This window comes from Dryas octopetala, chromosome 9 (genome assembly GCF_963921425.1).
Source record: "Dryas octopetala chromosome 9, drDryOcto1.1, whole genome shotgun sequence".
Classification (NCBI taxonomy): domain Eukaryota; kingdom Viridiplantae; phylum Streptophyta; class Magnoliopsida; order Rosales; family Rosaceae; genus Dryas; species Dryas octopetala.
The window spans coordinates 8,646,700-8,673,974 of NC_141374.1; the positions used below are offsets into that span (position 1 = coordinate 8,646,700).

The 27,275-nt window shown below is 36.2% G+C and overlaps 2 protein-coding genes and 1 long non-coding RNA gene across 4 annotated transcripts; all 3 read left to right on the forward strand.

Annotated features, from left to right (window-relative positions):
• LOC147273706 (polycomb group protein VERNALIZATION 2-like) lies at positions 1–9,365 on the forward strand. Of its 2 annotated transcripts, XM_086257424.1 has the most exons (16): positions 1–180; positions 398–533; positions 1,049–1,104; positions 1,436–1,500; positions 2,449–2,501; positions 2,669–2,755; positions 3,175–3,228; positions 3,302–3,361; positions 3,918–3,964; positions 4,071–4,204; positions 4,849–5,098; positions 5,363–5,411; positions 7,305–7,388; positions 8,055–8,134; positions 8,342–8,431; positions 8,963–9,365. In XM_086257424.1, exons 2-16 carry the CDS (start codon positions 408–410, stop codon positions 9,060–9,062), a joined length of 1,335 nt encoding a protein of 444 aa, XP_086113550.1. In that variant the 5' UTR covers positions 1–180; positions 398–407; the 3' UTR covers positions 9,063–9,365. The 2 variants fall into 2 exon arrangements, with proteins under 2 accessions (XP_086113550.1, XP_086113551.1); XM_086257425.1 differs by lacking the exon at positions 2,669–2,755 and having other exon boundaries at positions 3–180.
• Positions 9,366–12,629: 3,264 nt separating this feature from the next.
• LOC147273707 (protein FAR1-RELATED SEQUENCE 5-like) lies at positions 12,630–13,760 on the forward strand. Its single transcript, XM_086228260.1, has one exon. The coding sequence runs from the start codon at positions 12,630–12,632 to the stop codon at positions 13,758–13,760; it is 1,131 nt and encodes a 376-aa protein (XP_086084386.1).
• Positions 13,761–14,777: 1,017 nt separating this feature from the next.
• Positions 14,778–15,627, forward strand: LOC147273708 (uncharacterized). Its single transcript, XR_015119720.1, has 2 exons — positions 14,778–15,221; positions 15,336–15,627. It is a non-coding gene; the product is annotated as an uncharacterized LOC147273708 (long non-coding RNA).
• Positions 15,628–27,275: the final 11,648 nt, after the last annotated feature.

A 27,275-nucleotide genomic window follows, 5' to 3' on the forward strand; every position in this document is an offset into this window, starting at 1 on the left:
TTGTGGTCTCATCTCCGAGTCCGAGAAAGTTAACCTGTAACGATCACGGAACTTGCCAAAAACAAAAACCCAACGGCCAACAATTTACGGACTGCCTCTCCTTCTCCCCTGCGCTCTGAAACCTCAAAGTCTCAAACACTCTTAATTCTCCGGCGAATTTCCGGTGGACTGTCCGACCCGGTCAGCCTCCTTCATCTAATTTCAATTAAGCTAATCGTTATCTCGTTGTATACTACTTCAGCTCAAAGGAATATGCTCTTTCTGTTCAATTGGCGTTTCTTTTATTTTTCCAAATAATTTTTTGGGTTAATTTCAATTCGAGCTCAAATTACAATTTGCAACAGATCTCTGTAAAGCTTAAGAAGCCAAATATTGATTGCTGTTGTTTTGTTTGCAGTGGGGATAAGATGTGCCGTCAAAGTGATTGTGTGCATTTATCGGTAGAAGAGGCGGTTGCGATCGAAGAGAGTCTTTTAATTTATTGCAAGCCAGTTGAGCTGTACAATATTCTTCGTCCTCGTGCTCTGCACAATGTATGCATTTTGTTCCAGCTCAAATTTTTGTTTAATCATGTTAAATGTCAATGCTTTAATTTGGGGCATAATCACCTTACCGTGTATAATTTATTATTGCGAATTCGGACATGGTTCCACTCGATAATGATGTTGATTGTTAAACTAAGAGAAAGCATGTTTAATCAAGGTTGCACCCATTTATAATGATGCTGATTGACAGTCTTGATAGTATGACGAGAAAATTAATGTTAACTTGGACCCGTTTGGTGTCTATAAGAGACAACCTTTGTTCTCTTCTTATTTTAACATATATTGGTGTACTATGTTAAGAGCAAAGGGAATGTTAGTCTTATGTGTTTATCATTTTTATGCTGATTTTTTATTTGCACTTGATGTTACTCATGTAATGTTGAGCACTGCACTCCGGATGCCAAATGTGGGGGTGCTTAGTAGTTCTTGGTGTACTCTGTCTGAAAAGGTACAATCTTTGTTTCTATGTTTAAAGTTCTAACCAAGCACTTTCTATGTTGTAGCCTTTATTCCTTCATAGATGTTTGCATTACAAAATCCAAGCAAAGCATAAAAGGAGGTACTAGTTCTATCTTTTAAAACACACACACACACACACACACATATAAGTATGTGTTTATGTTTAGTACTTGTTTTCATTGCTTTGATTTATTTTATTTTCAAAAGTGAAAGTTTTAGTTCTGTGGAGACTACCGGAGTATAGTACTGAGTTTTAGGATATTGGCAGTTCACCTGAAATTCAATCCCTTGGTACAACCTATTATTTGTGAGACACGCACAAACACAGACACTCAAGCACATTATTATTTACGCGAGGACTTCAAGACAACATTTTTTGTTGCTAACTTTTAACTGGCAATTAATATACTTGGCTGTGTGTTATTTTCTAGGTTCAAGGCTGGGATTGTAATATTCAACTATAGAGACTACAACAACACCTTACGAAAGACTGAAGGTATCATGAATTTCTTTGTCTTTGTAAGCGTTTGAATTCTTTTTCTCTTTTGTTACTGTAGTTATAATGGTTATTTGTATGTGAAGTTCAATCAAACTCGTTATTTATTTCACAACCTTTTTTTCTATTTGGGATAATTTATTTTTCCTTGACATTCTTGCTGTTTCTGACTTCTCTAGGTTTATTATGTAGTTTTTTTCCCTGTCCTTTAATAGGCTTTATTCTGTCAAAATTTGAATGTCATTCCACACATCAGCACTAGGAGTGTTGGCTTTCATGTGAGGGGATTGGGGGTTTCAGTTGTTGATAAGGGTGGTAAAGATGGATTTCAATCCCCCTTTTTTCAAAATAAAAATAAAGGAAAGGAAAAAGAAGAGAACTAAAGCATAGAAAGGATTTCAATCCCCCTGTTTATCAATGGTTTCCTTATTTTTTTTACTTAATGGACCCCTTCTTTTAATTTATCGAACCCTACTTGGCATGATGATGATTGCTGAATAATGAGAATTCAAGCTGAAAAAATTGATTAAAGCCAAATGTGTTTGTCCTGGGATTCTGATTTCAGCATTTGAATGCCAACAAAGTGTGAAAATCCTACATAATTTTTTTATTTTTTATTTTTTATTTTTTTCATTTTATACTCTTTTAAATACCCAGAAAATGTATTGTTTTGGTTTCTAATTAAAATAGTTTGCTTGGCTGCATGGTGGTATGCACTCCTTAGACAAATACATATAATTTGGTTTTTCCAAATTTTAGGATTATACATTTAGTTCCCTGCTTATAAATTGGCAGAAAATGGTTTCAAGCTGCTGGTAAATCTTAGGTTTTTAAATTTTGTGTATGTGAGCTTTATTTTCATCAGCATTGAAACTGTTATTGTTGAAGTCAACGTGATTGAAAAGCTAACTTTTATGTGCACTTTTTTTTTTTTTTTTTAACATACAGTTACTGAGGACTTCTCCTGTCCCTTTTGCTTGATGCAATGTGCAAGCTTTAAGGTAGGTACTAATCTGGATGCGTGCTTTTCTTTGTTGTCCCATTTATATTTTAACTAAATTTCACAAAAATTGTGGAATATCCAGTTTCACTAGAGGTAGGGGAGAGATGAAAATTACTCCACATCAGGAATACTTTCTCATGTACTTTGAAGTTTGTATATTTAAAGTGTTTGCAGTATCCTGTGAAAAGATTGGGCCCAAAGACTCCAAATATATATGTTTTCAAATACAACATGATGGGAAATAATGATCTGGTATGACATAGTTAGTTATGTCCGTAACACACACACACACATTTGTTTGCTTAGAAACTTCTTAATCTTTTCAAATTTTTAAGTGTTTTTTTTTTTTTTTTTTCAGTTGATGTTTATTTTTAATTTTAGAGATTTAGTTGATATTATAAGCTGAATTTTTTGTGATATGATGTTGACATGCCTACTTGTGTTGGCACGAGTTTCAAATTTTTAGTCATATTGCGTTTTATATTTTTCCCCCGAAGAGACCTATTCAACCATAATATCTATGGTTCCTTTTCCATTATTCCCTTCTTTCTAGGTGACTATTTCCATGATTTTATTTTATTTTTATTTTTTTACAGCTTATATGGTTCATGTACTATTCTTAGTTACTTATTTAGCTTGACACTGAAGAAAACCTTCATTTTTCCTTGTAGGGTCTGCGTTATCACTTGTGCTCTTCGCATGACTTATTCAACTTTGAGTTTTGGGTTGGTAATTAAGAATATCTAGTCACTTTCTGCTTATCCAGAAGAGGTTGTTCAAGAAACATTTATTTTGTAGGTAACTGGAGAGTATCAGGCAGTGAACGTTTCTGTGAAAATTGATATATTGAGATCTGAGGTCAGAGCTTTATTTTCATCCTGAAGTAGTTTGGATTTATTTTCTGTCAGTTCAAAATATTTGTTGCCTTTAGGGTTGATCTGATGAACAAAAGCAGCTCCTTAGGAACTAGGCAGCCAGTGGGTACCAACTTTCTATTTTTGTCTTCCTAGAATTTTTTGTTTCCTCTTTGAGCTACTCATGTAATTCCTATGCAATCTCTCATGTTATCTAGATAGCTAAGGAGCATTGCCTTCTTAATCTGGCTGTGCTGCTTTTTTCTTTTTTCTCATTGTATGCTTGTGTAATGTCCTGTTAATCTGTTGTTGATCCTACAAAAAATATTCAGTATACTGCACTAGTACGGGCTCAAAATCTTGTTTCCGTTAAATCAGAAATGCAAATCATCACTGTGATAATGTCTTATGCCTGTCTTTAGGTACAGAAACTAAGCATGAAATTTAGTCATTATGTGCAAGTGGACCTTTATTTGTTTTTTTATTTTTATTTAAAAAAAATGCATGATACATTATTTTATGGCTAAACATATCCTTCTGTTAACATTTTTTGTAAACAGACTGTAGCAGATGGAGCAGCCCCACAACTTCAAACATTCTTCTTATGGTCGGTTAAATCCCTTGGTACAACTTAAAGCTACTGGCTAATATCCAATTTGTTCATTTGATAAGATTTCAGAGAGTTTAATAGTTGAAACAACTTGTTTGTGCAGTTCAAGGCCAAGAAAGCGAAGGCCACAGATCCGTGGTCAAAATGAAAAGCATGTTAATGTACAATTCTTGGAGTTAGACTCACCTAGACTAGTCAGTGAAGCTGCACAGGAGGGACTTTTGGAGAATGATGATGGTAAGTTTTTCTTTCGTAATCCGTTGGGTTGGTCATTTTCAACTAGTGAAGAAGCAAAGAAAATCAAGTGAAAGAGACAAGACATTCCCTTATATCCTCTGTTTGTGCAAAGAACTGGAGATTCTATATATATGGCCTTTTCAGAGTACCTGCAATCTTTGCTGTTCTACTGCAATTTTAAGAATTCCATAAAAATTTATTCACTTTTGGGTAAAATATCTGGTTGGTTCATGAGTGGGGTTCCTTATTCTTTCTGTGGTATATAGTAACTCCAATGGATATTCTTATAGTACGTAAGTCGATGGCTAAGATAGGGAACAAAGTCTTGTTGTGGTTTGCAATCAATTATAATGAAGAAGAATTGTAAGATTTGCCATCAAATATGTGGCATCTATTTTGTAAGAATTGCTTCACTTGGGCAGAAAGTGGGAATAAAATGACAGGTCTGATATTTTTTTTAATGAACAAATATTTTTTGTGTAGCACAATTGAGAAATCCATAGGTGCAACCCTTTTTACCTGTTTTCTTTTTCTAGGAATTGGGTTGAAGATTTAATGTTTTACTCAAGAATGTCTTTTCTCGTATGCCTTTGTTTGGATGAATGACATCTAACTTCTGATTTTGAATGTTCTATCCTGTAAAGGCAAGAAGGCTTCCAATCTGCTTCCCAGTGTCCAGAATGGTAGGCATGGACAAGGAATCTATGGTCCTGATCATCCTAGTTCTATAGAATGCACAGAATGTGTTACATCAAGTTCTAATGTTCCTGGTGTTACAATTGCCATCGCTCAATCTTCTCTGGACCCTGATTGTGTTAAATTGCTATCTGGAAGTGATTCTGCACCTGCTGCTAAAATAAGGAAGTTAACTGGAGAGCGATCAGACCCTAGAAAGTATGTCAACGTAGGCTATGTTTTGCTAGTTTCTGTCCATTGTTTTCCTTCTGCCTCTATTAATTGTCCTTGTAGTAATTACTTGAATAATGTTCTTCTCATGGTCATAACTATCAGTTGGTGCACTTAACTTTTGGATGTGCCCTTTACAGTTTAAAAGTACAGAACTCGGTCTCCATCTTTTTTTGATTGTTATCCTTATTTACAAGTGTCCATCATTTGGCTGTGGATTCATTGTGACACTTTAAATTTTTGTTTGTCCAGCCAGATGCTTCTGCAGAAGCGGCAGTTCTTTCATTCTCATAGAGTCCAGGTAGTTATTGATTTTTAAACCTGCTTAGCTGTTTCAGAATTTTGTTTCTTCATTAATCTGCTTCTCTGTATGTTTAACTCATTAATATGAAAGAATGCAAAAAATGGTTTTGTTTCTAATTATTTCTTGCATTCCTGCATATCCCTGCTGTTGTCATCTCAAATCTTTTTAACACTTGATCTGTAGCTTTCTTTATTAATCAAGAAACTTGGATGAGTTTTGTAATAATCCATCTTTTCAACAATTTGGAAAGTAATTTTTTTGCACTTATTTTTGTTTCCTGTTTTTTAAAGGTACTTAATTTGCTTAAGGTTGATGTTTATAATTTAGTGAGTCGATGACTTTCCTATACTATGTAAATGCATTTATTCGATATAAAGCATCAGTGGTTGAGCAATTAGATAGCAAGCGTGCTTCTTTGTCTTGTTGGTTGCAACTTTGCATATTATTTCTTCTGTTGTGGAGGTTTACTTTATCAAGTTTTAGCTTGTCTTTCACATAATTTTTCTGCCATAGTTATACTTGGAGGACTTACTATAGAGAATGAGAAATGAGGTTGTTTTATAGAATTAGAGTATAGAGAGAGTAGAGAGAATGAGAGTTGTGAAAAGGGAAAATTTTAGCAAAAGGCCTCAACTTTTACCCCTTTTCTCAGTTGAGGATGCGGCATTCAAAGTGTTGCAATTAAGGACTCTTAGTTTACTTAAGTACCAATCAAGGACTTTCCGTCAATTCCGTCATAACCGCCGTTCCAATCAAGGACTCCTATTGTGCCAAGCATGACATGTTGGGCCGGGATATCCCGCCCGGCATCGGCACAGGCTTTCGTGCCATGCCATGTCATGCCATTCCCCTTTTAAAATTGCTGGTCCCATCCGGTGCTCATGCCGGTCTGTTTTGTTTTGGACTTCTAGGTTTCACAGTTGATTAAAGAAATGCAATTTTAGTTATTAATTCTTGTAATTTGAAATATAATACATATATATATTTATACTATTATAGATCTAGGATTCCTTTCGTGTCCACACTTTTTCTTTGTTAAAAAATATCCCTGTTATATATTATAGAACTAGGAAAGTTATTTCTTCTAGCACAATTTCAGAAAACTAGTCTACCCACTGCTTGCTAAAACTATGCTACTCCCCTCCCATGTTCAAATTGCCCCACAAGCTACCCTACATATGGTTACATTTAGGCCCCGTTTGGATCATGGAATGGTCTTTAAGAAATAAATTCTTATGTCTTTTCCCAAGAGGGGGTGGGAATGCAAGATTCATTTCCCATGTTTGGTAATGTTGGGAAAGCAACCAGGAAATCATTTTTATTTTTTTTTTCCCATGTTTGGTTTGCACAGTTATAGGAAACAAAAATTGTTCATTTTTCCAATAATACTGCTATTTATTGATATTCATGTTATTCTTTTAATAGGTGCAATTTGGTCTTAAAATTTCATAATAAATGCTTTCCCATGGGAAGGGAAAAGCAAACCCAAGTGGGATGCAGGGTTTCAATTTCCCTCTTTTAGGTCCATTTCCCATGTAAAAGGTATCATTTTCCGAAGCCTGCACTTATGAAACACGGGAAGGAAAATGTTTTCCCATTCCCAAGCCTCTAATTGGTGAACCAAACGAGGCCTTAGGGTTTGTTCGATAGCTTCATTGCGTTTCATGTGATACTTTTGCGTAATTGATTGTTTTTCCTAGACTTGGAAATATTTAATTTAAGGAATGATAAATCTGATATGCCCTTAAAAATATACTCTTAGAAGCATGAAATTTTGATATGCAGTTCTAGTCACAAGTAGAAATTTATACTATGCTTTGATCTATATTATTGTTAGCTTATTCCGTGTTACCAAGAATATCTGAGAAAGTTTTATGTTTATATATGAAGCCTATGGAGTTAGAGCAAGTATTATCGGATCGGGATAGCGAAGATGAAGTTGATGATGTCATTGCAGATCTTGAAGATCGGAGGGTATGCTTACTTATTCTTCCAGATTTGTTTTGCATTGATTCTTGTTGAACTAACAGATTTTCCGCCTGACATTATACCCAAACCCACCCCCTCAATATAGAAAAAGCTTCTACTTCATTTTAAATTGATTCTTATGACCACAACACTATACCCACATGAGAGTGAAGGACTCAGGCTTGCAATGCTGCAACTGGAATTATTTTTCTTTTGGTTTATTTCTCACAAGGTGATTGAAATGTAGTTCAGTTTTGGCTGAAATTATGAAATATTGTATATAGTTTGTTTGGCCAGCCCTAGTTTCTATTTGAAATCAGATGTTTTACTTTTCCTACTTGTTAAGACTATCAAGATCCAACGCCGAGTATTCCATGCTCTAACTTTAGCATGGTTTCAGAGTGGGCAATTCATCAATGCGTTAGGTATAATTTGGCCACACGTGCTCAAATAACTCAATATAATTGATCCACATGTTTGGCTTACTCCGACCACACTTAAGGGGATGTGTTAAGAATATAAAAGTGCTACATCAGATGTTCTAAGGCTAGCATCATAACATATAAAATTTTGGGCCTCTACTCATAGTCAATTGGTTTTGGGTTGGACACCCAACTTTAGCACTGCTACTCTTACGAGCTCAAAAACTAATACTACCCTGTTATTTTGCAGATGCTTGATGATTTTGTCGATGTTACCAAAGATGAAAAGCAACTGATGCATCTTTGGAACTCATTCGTGCGAAAGCAAAGGTAGTAATCTCTTGCTGTTTAAGGCTTTCTCATATTTTTCAAACTATATAGTTCTTTCTTGATTCCTTTTTATCTTCTCTTGTTACTTTTCTCCATCTATTTTTGTATGTCAAGGTGATAAGGGAAAATGGTGGTATCTTTAGCATTACTAATTGTCAGTTTATTGGGATATTCTTTAATGAAAAAGATATATTTTCATTGTGGCAGTGTGCTGGCAGATGGTCATGTTCCATGGGCATGTGAGGCATTTTCAAAACTTCATGGGCAAGAGCTAGTCTCCTCTCCAGCTCTTTTCTGGTACTGCTATTGCATTAATTGCATTAATTCCCCTAATTCCATAATCATTGGTACATTTAAGAAAACATAAATTTGCCTGCTCAATATGTGTAAACCACAAATTACTCTTGTACAGTATGCCTAGGCCAACATTTTGGTAGCATGAATTGTGTTATAATGATGCCCTTATCATTTTGGGGGTTTTGGGTGATGATTGTCTTGAGAGTTAATCTATTGTAGATAATTCCCAGGATGATGTATGACATCTTTCCATGACAAGTAGTACAAAGGTACCCTGGCTTTGCATAGTCTCAGTTAATATTTGATTGAAGAATTATACTGTAACTGTTGAAAGCCACAAACGTCCAATATTATGGCAGCAGAACCACAAAGATCAATTACAGTTGATATTATATTGAAGAATAGTTATATCATGCATATCACTTATTTTGCACTTGGTTGTGTTTTGGAACCTTTTTGTAATAAATTGATGCGCTTATTTATCGTTTACTGGATATTTGTGTTTGAAATATCAAATGCTCATCAACTCAGGTGTTGGAGGTTATTCATGATCAAACTTTGGAATCATGGTCTTCTTGATGGCTGCACAATGAATAGTTGTAATATCATTCTGGATGGGTACAAACACTAGGGATCAGATGCAATTAGAAGTTAAATCAGAGGAGATGGTTTACTTCCCTGGCTTTAAAGAGTACATAATGAGATGGGTTATGCTACATTTGGTGTTGTTGTCTTCTCCATTCTTGTATCTTTTTGTTATTATGTTCTAATAACTATTGGACCAGAAATGGCCTAATTCTTCCTTTGAATGGAACTAATTCTTTCCGCAAAGGAGAATGTGCTTTCCTTCTCAATGTAGTTTTTTAAATCAGATGAGCCTCCCATTGTTTTACATTCTGAGAAAAATATGTTTAATAATATTAATTATTTATAAGATTCATTCTGTTACATATGATATAATCTCTCTTCTGTCTCACTCTTGGTTCTTCTGTATTGACTTCCTTTAGTTTTTTATTGTTCTTCTTTTGGATTGACGTGTGATTTGAATGTCTTGGGCCTATTTGGTAGGAGTGATTTCTGGATTTGGTTGGCAGTACATAGTTCAATTGCTTGAGGCTCCATAGCGTATTTTTGTTGTCCCAGCTGACATATACATTGGAGCTTCTCAAAGAGTTCAGGCAACAAAAAGCTGGCGGGTCAGAGTGGTGTGAAGCTGGAGTTATAGGGACCCCTTTGTAACTAAAAGTGGTATGACAGTATGACTGAAATTTTTTAGCATAATACATGAAAAGTGAAAAGTGTGAAAAGTGGGTATTACCATCAGAATAGCTAATGAGGTCTGGAAAGGGGATGATGGGTGGGGCCTCTGTAGGTACTTAGAGTTGAGGTACTAAATTCAATTGAGATAAATTAAAGTTTATAAGATAATTTGGTATGTTATATTGTCAAATTGTCCGTGAAGACTATTGATTATTGATTAGTAGGTTTTTATTTGAATGTGATGTCAAAAGTAACAACCTAACAACATGTCATGTTATATATCGACTAAGAGAAACACATAGGACTCCATTTATTAATGAGTCCGAACCTATGTCGCGCCAACTTCCAAAAAGACAACTTTGAAAATAATTTTCAAAAAATTTAAACAAACTTATCTTTAGCATGACACTGTCCAAAACAAAAATAAAAAACAATAACTCTTAAATTAAGACCATTTACATTAGTTATAAAACAAAAAACGAGGGTAAACATGAAAATATTGAACTTGAACTAATGGATGGGTGAGATATAGTTTTAGGAGTGTGAAGAGTATTTAGTGGGTGGGTGATTGAATTAGTATAGGGTTATTATGGGGATAATTGAGGGTGGGAATAGTGCTCTCATAATTTATAAAATAAAAATGAGGTGAAAAAATAAGGTGGATTGGAAAATAAGAGAATGGGGTGTTTAATAACAACACTTTTTGTAAAATATATATTCTTATGAGAAAAAGTTTTTTGGAAGTATTTTTTACTTTTTTAAATGCCTTATTTATGAATTTGACGAAAAAGTCCATGCACATGACAGGGATTGTTATTTTTTAACGGGAGATTGGACTATAGCCTATAGGCACTAGATTGTCACGTTTTTGTAAATATAGGTAGTTAATTGTAATTTTCTTTTATGGTAAATGTGCACACCCTTAATATTTTGGGTGGTAATAGTGTAACAGAGCCTAGAATTTAATCATATGATAATCACAGCTACATGATATGAAATTTTTTAAAATTTATCCATTCAACCAAAAACTTGAACAAATATTAATAGTTACAACAATAAACAAAAAATTAAAAAATTAAACCAAAAGTAGAAAATATATCGAAAAACAGAAACCAAGTAAGGGTGTAAAAACAAATATGTGGTCGCCATGGCAAGATCTTGCTAGATCTAGGCAAGCATAGCTGGAATATCTTGGAGGATCTAGCTTGATTTGACCATTGTAGCAAATCCATAGACTACCTTGCCACACAACAAAACACTTCTAAGTGTTGCACCCCGATCAGATCTGAAGATACAAAACACTTCCAATATTATGCAATTTGGGCATGAACAACAATTTTAGTGGAATCGAACTCTAATCGGAACAATGATTTACCAGAAACTTAACTTGAGATACTAAATCTCCCTGTCTAGTTTTTGGTAAATCATTGCCCGGCCAGAGTTCATCTCCAACTCTACCATTTCAAAGAAAATAAGATGCTTCTTGCAAACTCTGCACTATATGCATCAATAGTCAGGGTATATATAGGGGTCTAAAGGACTCCTTATTGAATCTTAACCAATGGATGAAAAATCTGAAAATTATATGTAATTTACTAATTAAGCTAACCTCATCAATATTGCTTTGTATATTTAGAATGGCATCCTAAATAGAAATCACATTATCCTCATTTGTAGAAGGTGAATAATTGTATAATTATTTGTAGATATTGAAAATCTGCATGTTCACTAGAGAATTGCTAAAAAATAAAAGAAATCATCATCGGATAAAGCATGACACAGATGGAGTACTGACTGGCTTAGAATTCTTAGATGATTAATTTAGGGAGCTGCTATTTGCACACCCCTATTTTTCTCTTTGCACACCCCTAACAACCCAATTTGTGAAATTACTTAATTGACACAAAGAGAAAAGACCAAAAAGGACAACCTTTATTATTTGAAAAAAAAAAAACTCTCCTTACACACCCATCCCAACACTCTTACACACCCCACCCAAACTCTTAAACCTCAGCCAAAATACTCTCATTGCACACCCCCTCCTCTCATAACCTCTTCTCTTCATTTTTCCTCCATTAAACCCTAAGTTTTCATTTTTCCTCATTGAAAGTGTTTACCCATTTTGCCAAATAAGTCTTCATTTTCATGAATGGAGCCTTCACTCGTCCCGTATTCGCCTTCCGACGAGGTATGATCGTGATTTTTTGAGTTTTTTTTCGTCTTTTTCATTTCCTGTTCGCGGTTCATTCGGCGAACCAGTACCGAACGTTTCTGCATTGTTCGACAGATGACTACCGAACATAACTAACATATTCGGTGGTTAGCTGCCGAATGAAAATTACAAAAAAATTTTAAAAAATCCATTCGGTGACTGTTTGCCGAATGAACTTATAAATTTCGACAGACACATGCCGAACATTGTACATATATTCGGAAGACATCTGTCGAATGAAGTATTTTGTTTACAAAAATCGATATTGTTCGGTAGTCAACTGTCGAACTAAGGTTATTGGTTCGGTAGATTACTACCGAACAATATGATTTCGTTCGGTAAGCTTCTACCGAACAGATTCATTAAGTTCGGTACCCTTCTACCGAACGTACTGTTTTGACATTATTTTCATGTTTTATGTGTAGGATGATGAACCGACTGAGCAATATGGTGGTGCTTCTACTCGGAACAGCAAGGTTGAGGACTACATTGGGGCCGAGGTCGAGGTCGAGGTCGAGGCCAAGGTTTTGACCGAATACTCACGTGACTGTAGTAATGAATTCACAACAAACGAGGTATGAATTTGTTATTTGGGAAATATATGTTGCAAATGTAGTTGAAATGTGAATAATGTAAATTTCATATGTGTAGATATTTCATTCGAGGGATGCATTGGTTAGCTGGGCACGTGCACAAGGAAGGACGAACAACATAGTCATTGTCATAATGAGGTCTAATACAGCAGGGGTGGGGAAGAAGAAAGCTAGAGTGTTCTTTGGTTGCGAACGAAGTGGTCACCATAGGCCATCCAAGTATGATGCTGATAGTTGTATAGTAAAACGTACTAAGGATGGTAGGGACTCTACTACAAAAAGATGTGGATGCCCCTTCTCATTAAAGGGTGTGCAAACTGGTAATGAGGATGAATGGATGCTAAGTGTGGTATGTGGAGTGCATAACCATAGAGTTTTAGTTACTGGTGAAGGACACTCATTTGTGGGGAGATTATCTGAAACAGAGAGTTCTTTATTGGTGGATATGTCTAAGAGTTTAGTGAAACCGAAGCAGATTCTGACCATCTTGAAGGAAAGGGATTATTCGAATACAACAACAATCAAAACAATATACAATGTCAGACACCGCAATAGGGTGAAAGAGAAGGCTGGAAAAACTGAAATGCAGTGTTTGCTAAGTAAGTTATCTGAACACAAATACTTTGAGTGGCATAGATGTTCTGGTGGTGATGATATTGTGACTGATTTGTTTTGGAGCCACCCTGGTTGTGTTGATCTCTTACGTGCATTTCCACATGTATTGATCATGGATTGCACGTATAAGACTAATAGGTACCGTCTGCCACTCTTTGAGATTGTTGGGGTCACATCCACAGACATGACTTTCTCAGTTGCATTTGCTTACATTAGTTATGAGAATGAAGACAATTACATTTGGGCTTTGACTAGATTGAGGTCGTTACTCAGCGATGATTGTCTTCCTGGTGTGATTGTCACAGACCGAGATCTAGCACTCATGAATGCAATCTCTGCAGTTTTTCCTACTGCTAGACATTTATTGTGTAGGTGGCACATTAGCAAAAATGTGATGGCAAATTGCAAGAAAAAGTTTGGAACCAAGGATGATTGGGATAAGTTTTATAGTTCATGGTATTCCTTGGTAAATTCAACGTCAGAAGATGTGTATTTAAGAGACTTACAGCAGATTGAATCTAAGTTCGGTTGGGTTCCTGGAGTTATTGACTATTTGAAGGACACTTGGTTGATACCTTTCAAGGAGAAGTTTGTGGCCGTATGGACAGACACATGTATGCATTTTGGTAATACAACTTCCAATAGGTAAACACTTTCACATATTTGGCATTACTTGTTAATTATTATATTGTGTTGTATATAAACTAACTTGACTCTATTAATAGGGCGGAAAGTGCACACGCGAAGCTAAAAAGGGAACTTGGCTCTAGCCAGCTTCCCTTTGATACCTCTTGGGCACATATACACTCATTGTTAGTATTGCAGCATACACACATCAAGGCATCATTTGAGAAGAGTCGAACGTTTGTCCAAGTCAAAATGAGACAGCCGGAATTGAAAGATTTGATTGGTTATGTATCTATGGCGGCATTGACTATAATTGCTTGTGAGATTGGCCGGTAATTTAGATACTAACTCAACTATAATTACTACCATGAACACTTCATTAATGTGATGCTTACTGACTAATATAATTCTTTTCTTTTTGTAGGGCCGATTCAAATCCGACTGGAACATTACCGTGTGATTGCACGATTCGCCATACACACTGTTTGCCATGTGCACATGAGATTTTGTCGTATAGGCGACGTAAGATGCGTATTCCACTTGATTCAGTGCATCCCCGTTGGAGAAAGTTGGATATGCTTCACGAACCACAAGTGATAGTGTCAAATCCACCGGTTCAGTCAACACTTGATAGACTAGCAATATGGATGGAAGGACAGAATGAGGACACTAAGAAGATGATGAGTTTGAAAATAGAAGAGCTTATGAATCCAGAGATAACGGTGCTAAAAGAACCGCGTGCGAAGGTAAAGACTAAAGGGCGCCCTAGTAAAGCCGAAAATTCTACCCGCCGTTTGCCATCTGCCTTCGAGTATGCACTTTCGGGTCAAGGTAGCCACTCACCATCACCTACAATATGTACAGTTGGCACCAATTCACCAAAGAAGATGCCAAAGGCACGAGTATCAAAATTGAAGGTATATAATTCATTTGGATGATCTTACTTTATTTTACTAATACTCATTGCATAATCGGATTTATTTATATTTTTCTACAGGCATATAAGACATCACTCACGCCATCTGTTCCGACCCACCGGTATACACAGCAATTCAACGCTAGCATTAGGCCATTCATTACCGGTGCCACTGATGTGAAATCCGACGGTCATTGTGGGTATAGAGTCGTAGCTTTGGCATTGGGGTTGGGTGAAGATGCGTGGCGGAAAGTGCGTATAGATTTATTCCACTCGTTACGGTCATTGTCCATCCTATATGAGTCCATATTTGGTCGATCTCGAGTTGCTGAGCTAAAGCATTCGATTGAGTATTTTGAAGAACCTCTTATTGCACCAAAGGATTATTGGATGGACATGCCGGAGATGGGATATGTTATCGCGACATGCTATGGTGTAGTGGTGACCCATGTATCTAGGTCGTTATGCTTAACATGCCTACCATTTAGCGTACACCCAGATATACTAGAGGGATCCGAGATTCGTGAGATTGGTATCGGTTTTGTCAATGACGATCATTTCGTACAGGTACACATTGAACTACATGGTTTGTTTTATTGGATATTTAAATTATCTTTATAGGTACACTTAGTGGATATTTATTCCATATTTATTGAACTCATGTGTAATGCTATTTTATAGGTACACTTAGTACCGGATCACCCCATGCCACCTATTCCTACTGTGTGGACCTTGCATGCCACCGAAAGCGCAAAAATGTGGTATACTAGATACCAACATCGCCTTGAGCAATTCAAAGAATTTGTGTGCCATAGTGATCCATCCACACAAGAACCAGTGTCTCTTGATAGTGATTGATTATGTTCTGGACTTGATGCATTTACATTGAGTTATGATGAGATTATTGTATTATTTAAATATATATAAGTATGTGGATTTAAGTATATATAAGTATTTGGATATTTTTTTTGCATGAACCTAAGTATTTCACATAAAAAATGAGGTGGATTCAATTATATAAATTAACCATAGTATTTGACATAAATAAAACCTTATCTAGTTACGGAAACTACAAAAATATCAAGTTATAATCATTGGCGGGGACGCCGCCTCGAACCGCGTTGGTATGTCATAGTGTCCTGCAAATGCGTCCCCTGTAAAATATGTTGCAAACTCTGAACCGTCTGATAGAGGTAAGTAGGACGTGTGATAGCAACTTCTTCGCCCATGTCAATAATCGGCTGGGTAATCCGTAGCATCCGAGCCTCGCGCTCCTAAAAGCCAAAATATGCGAACATTAACAGATGCAATCGGAAAATGAGAAAATTTATTGTGTAAATTTACGTACCCGATAGTATGCAATATCCGATGTGGCGTGTGGAATATCCGATGTGGCGTGTGGGTCAAATGCACCTCTGCGAGTAGGGTTGTGGACGATTGGATGTGATATAGAGGTGAACCAATCGAGGTACCCTCTCACAGTATCCGATGGCCGCCTCACCGGTATACTGCGCGCCTCCTCAGACAACACGTGATTCCCCCATGCCTCCCACATACCAGCTAAATAGTTGTACATGGGTCTGTATGAGTGCGCATTCGAACCTCTAACCCCCTGAAAAACCGCACGTGGTGCAGGGGGGATCGTCTGTACCCTCCCAAACTGCCTAAGTACTCTCTCGGGACAATAAGGCTCAACAACATCAAAACACCTTATCATCCCTGTGAAGAATGCTATAGCTGGCAATGGGTGTGCTTGTCTTTGGGATTTGTACGGTTCCCAAATAACCTGAAAAAAAACAATAACATTATATAGTTGAAAACATAATATAATCCTAAATTTATAAAAATAATTGTAAATTACAAATCTACCTCGTCAGCCGACAAAACATCAAGTCGTTGCCGTATTCTTTGCACTGCTTCAAGATCACTGCCACCATCCCGCCTTGGAGTCCAGCGGAGCGCACGAGGGGTATTCTCAGAATAATTCATATCGTACGCTGGACCGAAAATGGTGTGCATGTGCTCGTACACCCAAGCCTCTATCAGTGTCATATATCCGCCGATTTGTTTGACACCAGCTCGAGAGGCAAATCCAAACTGCCTAAACAACCATGCTAGGCATCCAGCGCCCCATGCATAATGGCTAACGGTGTCTAGATTAGTGAGCAGTCTGAGATATTGCACTTGTACCCTTGTGCCAGTCTTATCTACAAACAGGGTACAACCCAATAAATACAGAAGATACGCCCGGGCTGCACATTGGATTTCATGCTCAGAGTCGGCATCAGTGACATCACTAAAGCACGTACGTAACCACTCTAATCGTACGTACTCACCACCAAAGTCCATCAACTGCTCTGATGCCTGATCCCCACTAACTCCTAAATATGCAGTTAGTAGATATTCACAAGTAATGTTATCCTCCACAAGTGTAGCCACTGGTGCACCACCAACCGGAATGCCTAAAATGTTGGCTACATCATCTAGTGTGATGGTCATCTCACCAAAAGGCAGGTGGAATGTATTGGTCTCCGGATGCCACCTCTCAACAAAAGCGGACACCAACACTTTGTCAACCGTACGATAAGAACACTGCACCAGTGATGTCAACCCAGAATTAAGGACATATCCCTTCACCCGGTCATTATCTGTTCTGGCCCACAACTTCCACTCACGAAGCTTGGTGGTTTTGGACATGCACCTCAAAGGCTCCCGTTCCTAATTCAAACATAACCAAAGAAATTCACTCATTATTACTGCAAGTTGCACAAGAATAAAATACCAACTGTTAAAGATCATACCTCGTTGTTCCAAATTTCAGCAGCTACGTGAGTTCCATAACTCCTCAGCAGGGACGTGTCAATGGGACCTCCCGGGAAAGGCTCAGCAAGCTCATTCGGATTATCCTCATTGTAATCCTGAACCGGAACTTCAGCTTGTTCAGGAATTGCCTCACGACTAGCTCGTGCTTGTACTAGCCTTCTTCGCCCAGATGCTGTGGGTCGTGTTCTTTGCATATCATCGGCAACATCGGGGACTTCCCCTCTAGATGAAGATGCACCACGTCTGATTCTTCTTCTGTCCATCCTATAATTTCAAACAAGAAATTGAAAATTGTTTTAGCAAATATATGATTTTTTAAAAGCTAAAAAAAAAAAAAAAAATTTCAACACAGGTGGTTCGGCAGTCAACTGCCGAGCAAAGTGAAACTGTTCGGCAGTTGACTGTCGAACACAGTTCCACCATTCGGCAGATGGCTGTCGAACCAAAATAGGGAAATTCGAAATTTTCCATTCGTTCGGTAGCGTGCTGCCGAACTAATTCAATTTGTTCGGCAGGTAACCACCGAACCAATATTCATTGTTCGGCAGTCCCCTGTCGAACCAAAGTATGGGCATTTTCTGATTTTGCATTCGTTCGGTAGGGTACTGCCGAACCAATTCATTTAGTTCGGTAGATGACTGCCGAATAGAATGAATTCGTTCGGCAGACCAGTGCCGAACGAGCTGCGAAATCAGAAAATGGAGGAACCCCGAAAATGCTCACTCCAAAACCCGAAATCCTCCCTACAAATCTAGTGAAATAGACGAAAAAGGTATTTGGGATGGATTAACTAATTCAAATTAGATAAAAAAGTATTAGATTTACATTTACAACTAATGTATATAGAAACTCACTGAATATTAGAGCTGTGGTGGAGTTCACGGCGGTGCTGACGACGGCTATGACGGTGGTGATGAAGCCGGAGATGGGTGTCGGCAATGGTGGGTGTCGGGGCAATGGTGGGTGTCGGCAATGGTGGCTGTGGGGGTGTGTCGGCAATGGTGGCTGTGGCTGTGAGGTGAGATGTGTAGGGGGTGTGTAGTGTAGATGTGTTTGTGGGGGTGTGTGTTTGTGGGGGTGTGTAATGTTTGGGTTGAGAGGGTGTGTAAAGAGAAATTTAGAATTGGTTGTGAGATTGGGGTATTTTGGTCATAATAGGGGTGTGTAAAAAAGAAATTTTATGTTTGACAAATTAATAGGGGGTGTGTAGGAGAAATTTGTGTGCAAAGAGAAAAATAGGGGTGTGCAAATAGCAGCACTCTTAATTTAATACATAATGTGAAAAGCACCTAATTAATACCATCACTGACAAAAAATCGAAACAAGAAACCGCTAATTCATTCCCAGTCGATAAGATAGTTTCTCCAATTAAGAGACGGTTATTGTTGATTCAATATGGAAAACCAAAACTGGCTTCTTGTTGATTTGCTCCATACCCATAACTTTTCTTCTTTGTCGCTTCAAGACAAGAAAATAGGATGCAGACTTAGGGAAAGACATTACCACAGCAGTTGCGACAAGTACGGCAACAAACTAAGACAGTCAAAATGGTAGCCTGCAGCAGCTTAGGATGCCAAGACTAAGCGGTTAGGCTTTAGTTCTATGAATTTATAAAATGTAACACTGCGTGAGTTACATATGATGTCGATCTTTCTGAATTGTTTGATATTTTTATCATCAAACTGTCTTTAAAGACTATTGATTAAGTGAGTTCTTATTTGAATGTGTGGTATAAGTTAAGGATAGGGCGGCATGACATGCCATATAACTGCAAAAAAAAAAAAAAAAAAAAAACATATAAAACTCAATTTATTAATATTAATTGAAATTTGTACTTTATAAAATTAAATTTAAGGATACCATATATCAGTATATGCGAGCGTAAGTAGGTGGTATGCATTGACAAATCATAACGCAAGTTTTCAGTCTAGCGTAAGTAGGTGGTAGAACATGATATTGGTGGACTGGAATACATACTACCATGTTTGAAGTTGAAGAAATCACACACACGTACATGTCCATAATGACAAATGCTCGATCTCTTATCAGAATTTGGAATTAAATTTCAAATCTATAATTTGGACATAGAACTAAGGATTTGAGAAAGAGAATATATTTAATTGTAGGATGATCGATCAACCACATATATACTTGAACAAATATATTAATAACTAAAACGAAAATTACTATTAACGAAAAAAATTGAAAAAGAGTATAAATCACAAATTACTGTTGTACAGTATGCCTAGGCCAACAATTCGGTAGCATGAATTGTGTTATAAATTTATAATGATGCCCTTATCATTGTCATTTGAGGGTTTGGGGGAAAATTGTCTTGAGAGTTAATCTATTTTAGATAATTCCCAGGATGATGTATGACATCGATCTTTCCAATATGACAAGCAGTACAATTATACCCTGGCTGTGCATAATCTCAGTTAATTGATTGAAGAATTATATATATATATATATATATATATATATACTGTAACTGTTGAAAGCCACGAGGGTCCAATATTATGGCAGTAGAACCACAAAGATCAATTACTAGTTGATATTATATATTGGAGGAAATTACAGATTTAGTCCAGTTATTTTATATCTAGTTCAATTTTGGTCCACAATCTTTTTTAAGTTATGTTTTGGTCCACTAATTGTTCCATTTGTTCAATAAAGGTCCAGATTTGTTTTCTCAAATTTGGCCTGCCTTTTACCCTATCAAATCTCACCCAAATTTAGCAAACATATACTTGTTTTAAAGCTATGCATTTCTTCTTTACAACCATATAAAGATCATTCAAATTGAAGTTCTAAAACTCAAGATAATTGACCCCAAAGTAGGGTACCCGAAACTGCCAATTTTTCAAACTTCACCAAATCTCAATTCTCTTAGATTCTAGTACTCCAAATTTGTTTTTATGATTAAGAAATAATGAAATATAACTTATACTTCAATTATAATCGAAGAAAACACAACCCAAAGGATTTAAAGTCACAAATCTGGACCTTTATTGAACAAATGAAACAATTAGTGGACCAAAACAGAACTTAAAAAAGATCGTGGACCAAAATTGAACTAGGTATAAAATAAGTGGACCAAATCTGTAATTTCCTCAATATATTGAAGAATCAAGAATGGTTATATCATGCATTTATATCACTTATTTTCCACTTGGTTGTGTTTTGGAATCTTTTTGTAATAATTGATCGATGCGCGTATTTATCATTTACTAGATATTTGTGGTTGAAATATCAAATGCTCATCAACTCAGGTGTTCTTCATGATCAAGCTTTGGAATCACAGTAAATGGCCAAAAAAAAAGAAGCTTTGGAAGTTAAAAGCATCGATCCTTTCCTTTTTTATTTTTCTCATAATTATCAGACCAGAAATGGAACTAATTCTTTCCACAAAGGAGAATGCGCGCGGGTTCCTTCTCAATGTAGATGAGCCTTCCACTGTTTTACATTATAAATATATTAATTAATACTATTTATTTAGAGGGCTGCTATTTGCACACCCCTAAATTCTTTTTGTACACCATTTTTAAAAGAAATAAAAAAAATCAAAGGGAAAAAACTCTTCTCTCATTCTCTCACCCAAAGTCCAATTCCATTTTCTCTCTTTGCACACCCTCATCAACAGAAAAAAAAAAAAAAAAAAACACACACCAGCCCATTTCCCTCGCTCACCCCGACCAAAAAAACACACACACCAGCACACACACCAACCCCGATCTTAAGAAAGAGGAGGGTGGTACGGTCTCCCAACTCCGCCGGAAACATAATCAACACCGGCGTGGTGCTTTTGGTTTCGGCGTCGTCGCTGGTTTTCTGGGTGGTTGGCGGGTGTGGAGAGGAAGAGGGAAGAGAGAAGAAGTGTTTGGTGGGTGTCTCGTCGCCTGGTTCGCCGGTGAACATCACCGGGCTGAGGAGATCGAGTTGCAGCGAATGTTCGGTGGGTGGCTGCTGAAGGAAACTCAAATTTCGACGGATGGCTGCCTAACGAACCTGCCGGTTTCGGCGGATGACTACCGAACAAACGGTTTCGGCGGATGACTGCCGAACGGCCTGCGAAGCTCATCCTTTTGGCTGGCACTGCGGCGTGGTCGTGCGAGCTGGGCAGAGCTGTTAAGTGCGAGCTCATTTGCGTTGGCGGCGTGGTCAGGCGTTGGAGCTTCTTGGCTGTGCAAGATTGGCATGGTGGTGGGCGCGAGGAGGGTGGTGCAGCAGGGAGGAAAGAGAGAATGATAGGAGAATGGTGCACATGCAGGGAGGATAGTGCTACGCGCGGTGGTGGTGCTGCGCGGGTGTGTGTTGACAGAGAAAGAGAGAGAGAGAGAGGGAAGGAGAGAGATGAGGTGTGTGGGTGTGTAATGAAATGAGGGTATTTTGGTAATGGGTTAGGTGTGTGTTGAGATGTTTTGAATTTGAGATGAGTGTGTAGGGTGTGTAGGAGAAAAAAAAAGAAAAATAGTGTGCAAAAAGAAATTTAGGGGTGTGCAAATAGCAGCCCTCTTTATTTATAAGATCTTGTTACGTACATATATAATCTCCCTTCAGTACGTCTCACTCTTTGTTCTTTTGTATCGACTTCTTTTAGTTTTTAAATTTCATTCTTCGATCTGGATTGACTTATGATTTTAATGTGTTGGGCCTATTTGGGAGTACAAAATTATCCTTAGAAAGTGGTCATGTGACCAATAATTATAGCTCATGTCTTAAATGGAGACAAATTATAGTTCAGGCATAAAATTGAGATATATAGTTTTGTATGTTATATTGTCAGACGCATAAATATCCAGTTGCATGCATCTGAATTTAAAAATCCAAAATTATTCTGCCAAACTGTTCAAATGCATCATGCATGCATCTTTAAATGTGTCCAGATGGATGCAAAAGATGCATGCATGTCTAGTTAGAGATGCATGTTTGTCCAGATGGATGCCTTTAAAGTGAATAAATGGCAATATGATAGAAGTAATATAAGTGACGTTATTAATTGATTCAATGTTTTTGTTACACTACGAGTGAATAAGTCGATAACTTATCAGTATTTAATTGGGTATAAATTTCAAATGTGAATAAGTCGATAACTTTGGACAAAATATTTAAATGTAAGGAAGACCTAAGAATTTGAGATAGAGAATTTTAATCATATCATAATCACAACTACACTATGTGAGAATTATTAGATTTATATATCCATTCAGCCAAATACATGAAAAATATTAATAATTACATTAAAAAAAAATGATTGGAAAAATTCAACCAAAAGTAAAATATATGGAAAAGCAAAAATTAGTAACTCATTCAATTTATTGTTCTAAATTATTATATGTATTAAGAAATATTTAAAATAATTAAGCCGACAAGGGCGTATGCGTGTGGCTTATGACGTGTTCTTGAACTTAAAACTCATGGCACAAGTGACTTATGATGAACTTAAAACTCATGGCTCGTGGCTCGTGGCTTGTGATTCTCCTGGATAATGTTTTTTACGACCTGCAATTCATTGTGTATGGTTGATGTGGTGGTTGAAGATTAACGCTTACGCTAAGACGGATTTAGTATTGTTGGGCTTAATTAGCACCAAACCCATGCCATTCTCAGTCAATGGAAATTTCCCTTAAATTAGAGGTGGGAAACAAAATTTGTACGTGGCTGCCATGGCAAGATCTAGATAGATCTAGGCAAACATAACATGAATATATATGTTAATTGGCAGATCTAGCTAGCTTGTTCTGACCATGGTAGCAAATCCATAGACTTCCTAGCCATAAAGTAAAACACTTTTCAGTGTTGCTACCTGATTTAGCTTAAATCTGTCACACAAAATACAAGTAAAATAAAACAAATCTTAAAAATAAAGCAAGACATGAGTGATAAAGGGTCAAATTTACTTTGTAAACCATGGTGTAGCTTCTTGAAAAATTAAACTCTAATCAAATCAGCGATTTACCAGAAAATCATTGGACTAAATTTAGTCCAATAATTTTTTGGTAAATCGCTAACCAACTAGATTTCATTTTCAATACAGACATGGACATCAATGTTTTTAGTGGAATCAAGCTCTAACTGGATCAATGATTTACCAGAAACCTAGCTTAAGATGTATACTGAACCTCTAACTACATTTTTGGTAAATCATTGCCCAGCCAGAGTTCATCTCCAACTCTACCAATTCAAAGAAATGAAATATGCTTCTTGCAAATTATGCACTATATGCATCAGTAGTCAGAGTATATATAGGGGTCTAGAGGACTCCTCATCGAATCTTGACCAATGGATGAAAATCTGAGAATGATATGTAATCTACTAATTAAGCTAATCCCATTAATATTTCTTTGTATATTTAGAATGAAATCCTAAATAGAAATCCCATTATCCTCACTTGTAGAAGGTGAATAATTGTATATAATTATTTGTAGATATTGAAAATTTGTTCTCAAGAAAATTGTTAAATAATAAAAGAAATCATCATCGGATAAAGCTTGACACAGGTGGAGCCAATGGCTTAGAATTCTTAGATGATTAATTTAAAGGAGACTTAGAGTTCAGTCCATTTTATGAGTTTTTTTTAGACTAAGACCGGTAGTGATTTAGGGTTTTTAATTAAGTCATTTTATTTTTCTTCTTAGACGGCTTTATGTTAGGTTTTAACTCCAAGATTTTGGCGCTTCGCCCAAAATCTCGGAGTTAAAATCTAATATGCAGCCTCTACAAAGTCAACTCTACACCCTATGAAGGGGAATACCTTTTAAATAGGGGGAAATACCCTTCATATTGGGGAAAGACTTTATTATAAATTAAAATGATTTTCTTATAAATTTAAAAATTTTATTATGAATTAAAAGGATTTTCTTATAAATTATTATGAATTAAAAAGATTTTCTTATAAATTTTAAAACACCCCCGGTTTCCATCTAAAAACTATTTTTCTAAAGGACCTAAGCCTAATTATCTCTTTAATTTAATACATAATGTAAAAAGCACCAAATTAATATCATCACTGATAAAATTAATATTCAAAGTTGAAATTAATAATAAATGAATTGATAAATTATAAGATTAGGTCAAGGCTTTCATCATAAGCGGAGACATACCTTACCGGATTGGATCATACGCCAAGTTTGTATCAATATCGCTTGTTCGATGTAGCTCGGTATATACTATATAGTGCTCGTCTATCGCTATTCAGAATTCTTCGGTAATCATTCTAAATCAAGGGTGTGACATACTATGATCAGTTAACTCAATGGAAATACAAAGTGATTTATTATACATTGATAATTACCCTATATATAATAATATATGTGTCCACGTAGGTAACAAAAATTTTACCTCTTCAACTAGGTTTCATCCTGGGATCCAACCCTCCGTTAGATGATCAATCATTGAGCATGCCTGAAGATAGTCTGACCTTATTATAAGAGGTTAATATTAATCCGCATCTACAACAAGTGCATGCCCTGTTTGACTGCTAAAAAATGTTAAACATCCCTAGTGGATAAATAGTATCCCCAATTAAAACACAATCATGCTTAATTCAATAAGGAAAACTACAACAGGCTTCTTGTTGATCTTCTTCATACCCATAAATTTTCTTCCTTCTCGCTTCATGACAAGGAAATATGATACAGGCTAGCTTAGGAAAAGGCATGATCATAGCAGTTGCGACAAGCAAGGCGACAAACTAAGACAGTCAAAATGCTACCCAGTCACTAGCAACCTGGATATATACCAAGACTGCCACAGAAGAAAATTTTGAGTTTTTCCTCTCAAGTGGCTAGGGTTTAGTTCTATAAAATTATAAAATGTAACACTATGAGAGTTAGCAACCTGACATGCCATAGAGTTGCGGAGAGAAAACATATAAAACTCAATTTATTAATATTAATTGAAATTTGTATTTTATTAGTATCAATAATTTTTCGCATATGTGACCGTAATGTATGAAAATTAAATTATTTTACATCATTATATAAATTATGTTCCCATCTCATATGTCTATTATCACAATGGGAAGATAATGATTAATTTTGCATCAAGATCCTGTATTTAATTATGAGATATATCCTGAGGAGAAAAAGTGAATTTTATTATATATATATTAACTAGCTTGTGAATAGGATATATATATATATATGTTAAGTAATTACTAGCTTTTACCAACCATTCTTATTTGAGGATTGCGTGCTACATAGAAAATTTTGAAATCCAATATTATTTGGCCAGGCTGTCCAGATGCATGCATGCATCTCTAGATGAATGCATGTCCAAATGGATGCCTTTCGGGTGCATGCATGTTTGCCACATAAGACAACAATATAAGTTACATTATCAGAACAAAAGGCCGGCCGTTATATATGTTCTGTTTTGGCATTGGTTTTTAGGTCATTATCTTTATCTCTCTTATGCATGCCCACAGGCGCAAACTTGTGCAGACACAATGTACAAACATGTGTAACTTTTTGTTCCACTTTTCTTCATATTGACATAAACTTTTTCTTCCATGTTACAATATTGATTTCTTCATATATAATAAAAGTAATATAAGTGACATTGATTCTAAACGTTTTTGTTACACTACTAGTAACAAAGATCGAGCCATTTATGTTCTGTTTAATTTGGCACTGATTTGTATGTCCTAATAAGAATCGATCATTTTAAAATCCAATAATATTATCAGATTGTCCATATTTAACTACTGCACAACTAAGAATGTAAGGAAGAACTAATTAAGAATACGAGATAGAGAATTTAATTATATCATAATCACAACCACACAATATGAGACTTTATTAGATTTATCATTTATCCATTCAGTCAAATACTTGAAAAAATATTAATAATTACAACAATAAACAAAAAGATTGGAAAAATTCAACCAAAAGAAGAAAATATTTGGAAAAGCAAAAATTAAGTAACTCATTCAATTTATTGGTCTAAATTATTTTATGTATTAAAAAATATTTTAAAAAATTAAGCCTACAAGGGTGTATGTGTGTGGCTTGTGACGTGTTCTTTGACATATATATAACTCGTGGCTTGTGATTCTCATGGATCATGTTTTTTACGACCTGCAATCCATTGTTTGTGGTTGATGTGGTGGTTGAAGATCGACGCATAGGCTAAGACCGATTTACTATTGATGCTAAAGATTTGTCAAGAAGTGAAACTAGCTAGGATATATATATAAATATCACCATGAGTCTCAAATTTTAATTAATTACATTCAAAGACATTTTTCAAAAAACAATTTAAAAAATTGTGGTGGTCGTCACCAGATCTAGCCTTGGCCACACCATGAATTTATCACCAAACCCAGGTCATTGGAAACGCCCATTAAATTAGGGGTGGGAAAAGAAATTGTGGCCGCCATGGAAAGGTCTAGGATCTAGGCAAACATAGCAGGAATATGTTGGCGGATCTAGCCTGATCTGACTATGGTAGCAAATCCATAGACTTCCTTGCCATACAATAAAACACTTTTGAGCATTGCTACCAGCTGATCAAGCTAGATCTGATGAGACAAAATACAAGTAAAATAAAGCAAATCATAAAAATAAAACATGACATGAGGGATATATAAAGGGTGAAGTCTATTGTGTAAACCTCCTATATCTTCTGATGTCACTTGAAGAATTAAACTCTAATCGCATTAGCGATTTACCAAAAAACTAAAAGTGACACTTCAGTCCAATAATTTTTTGGTAAATCGCTAAACGACTAGAATTCATCTTCAATACGGACATGAATCAATATTTTTAGTGGAATCAAACTCTAATCGGAACAATG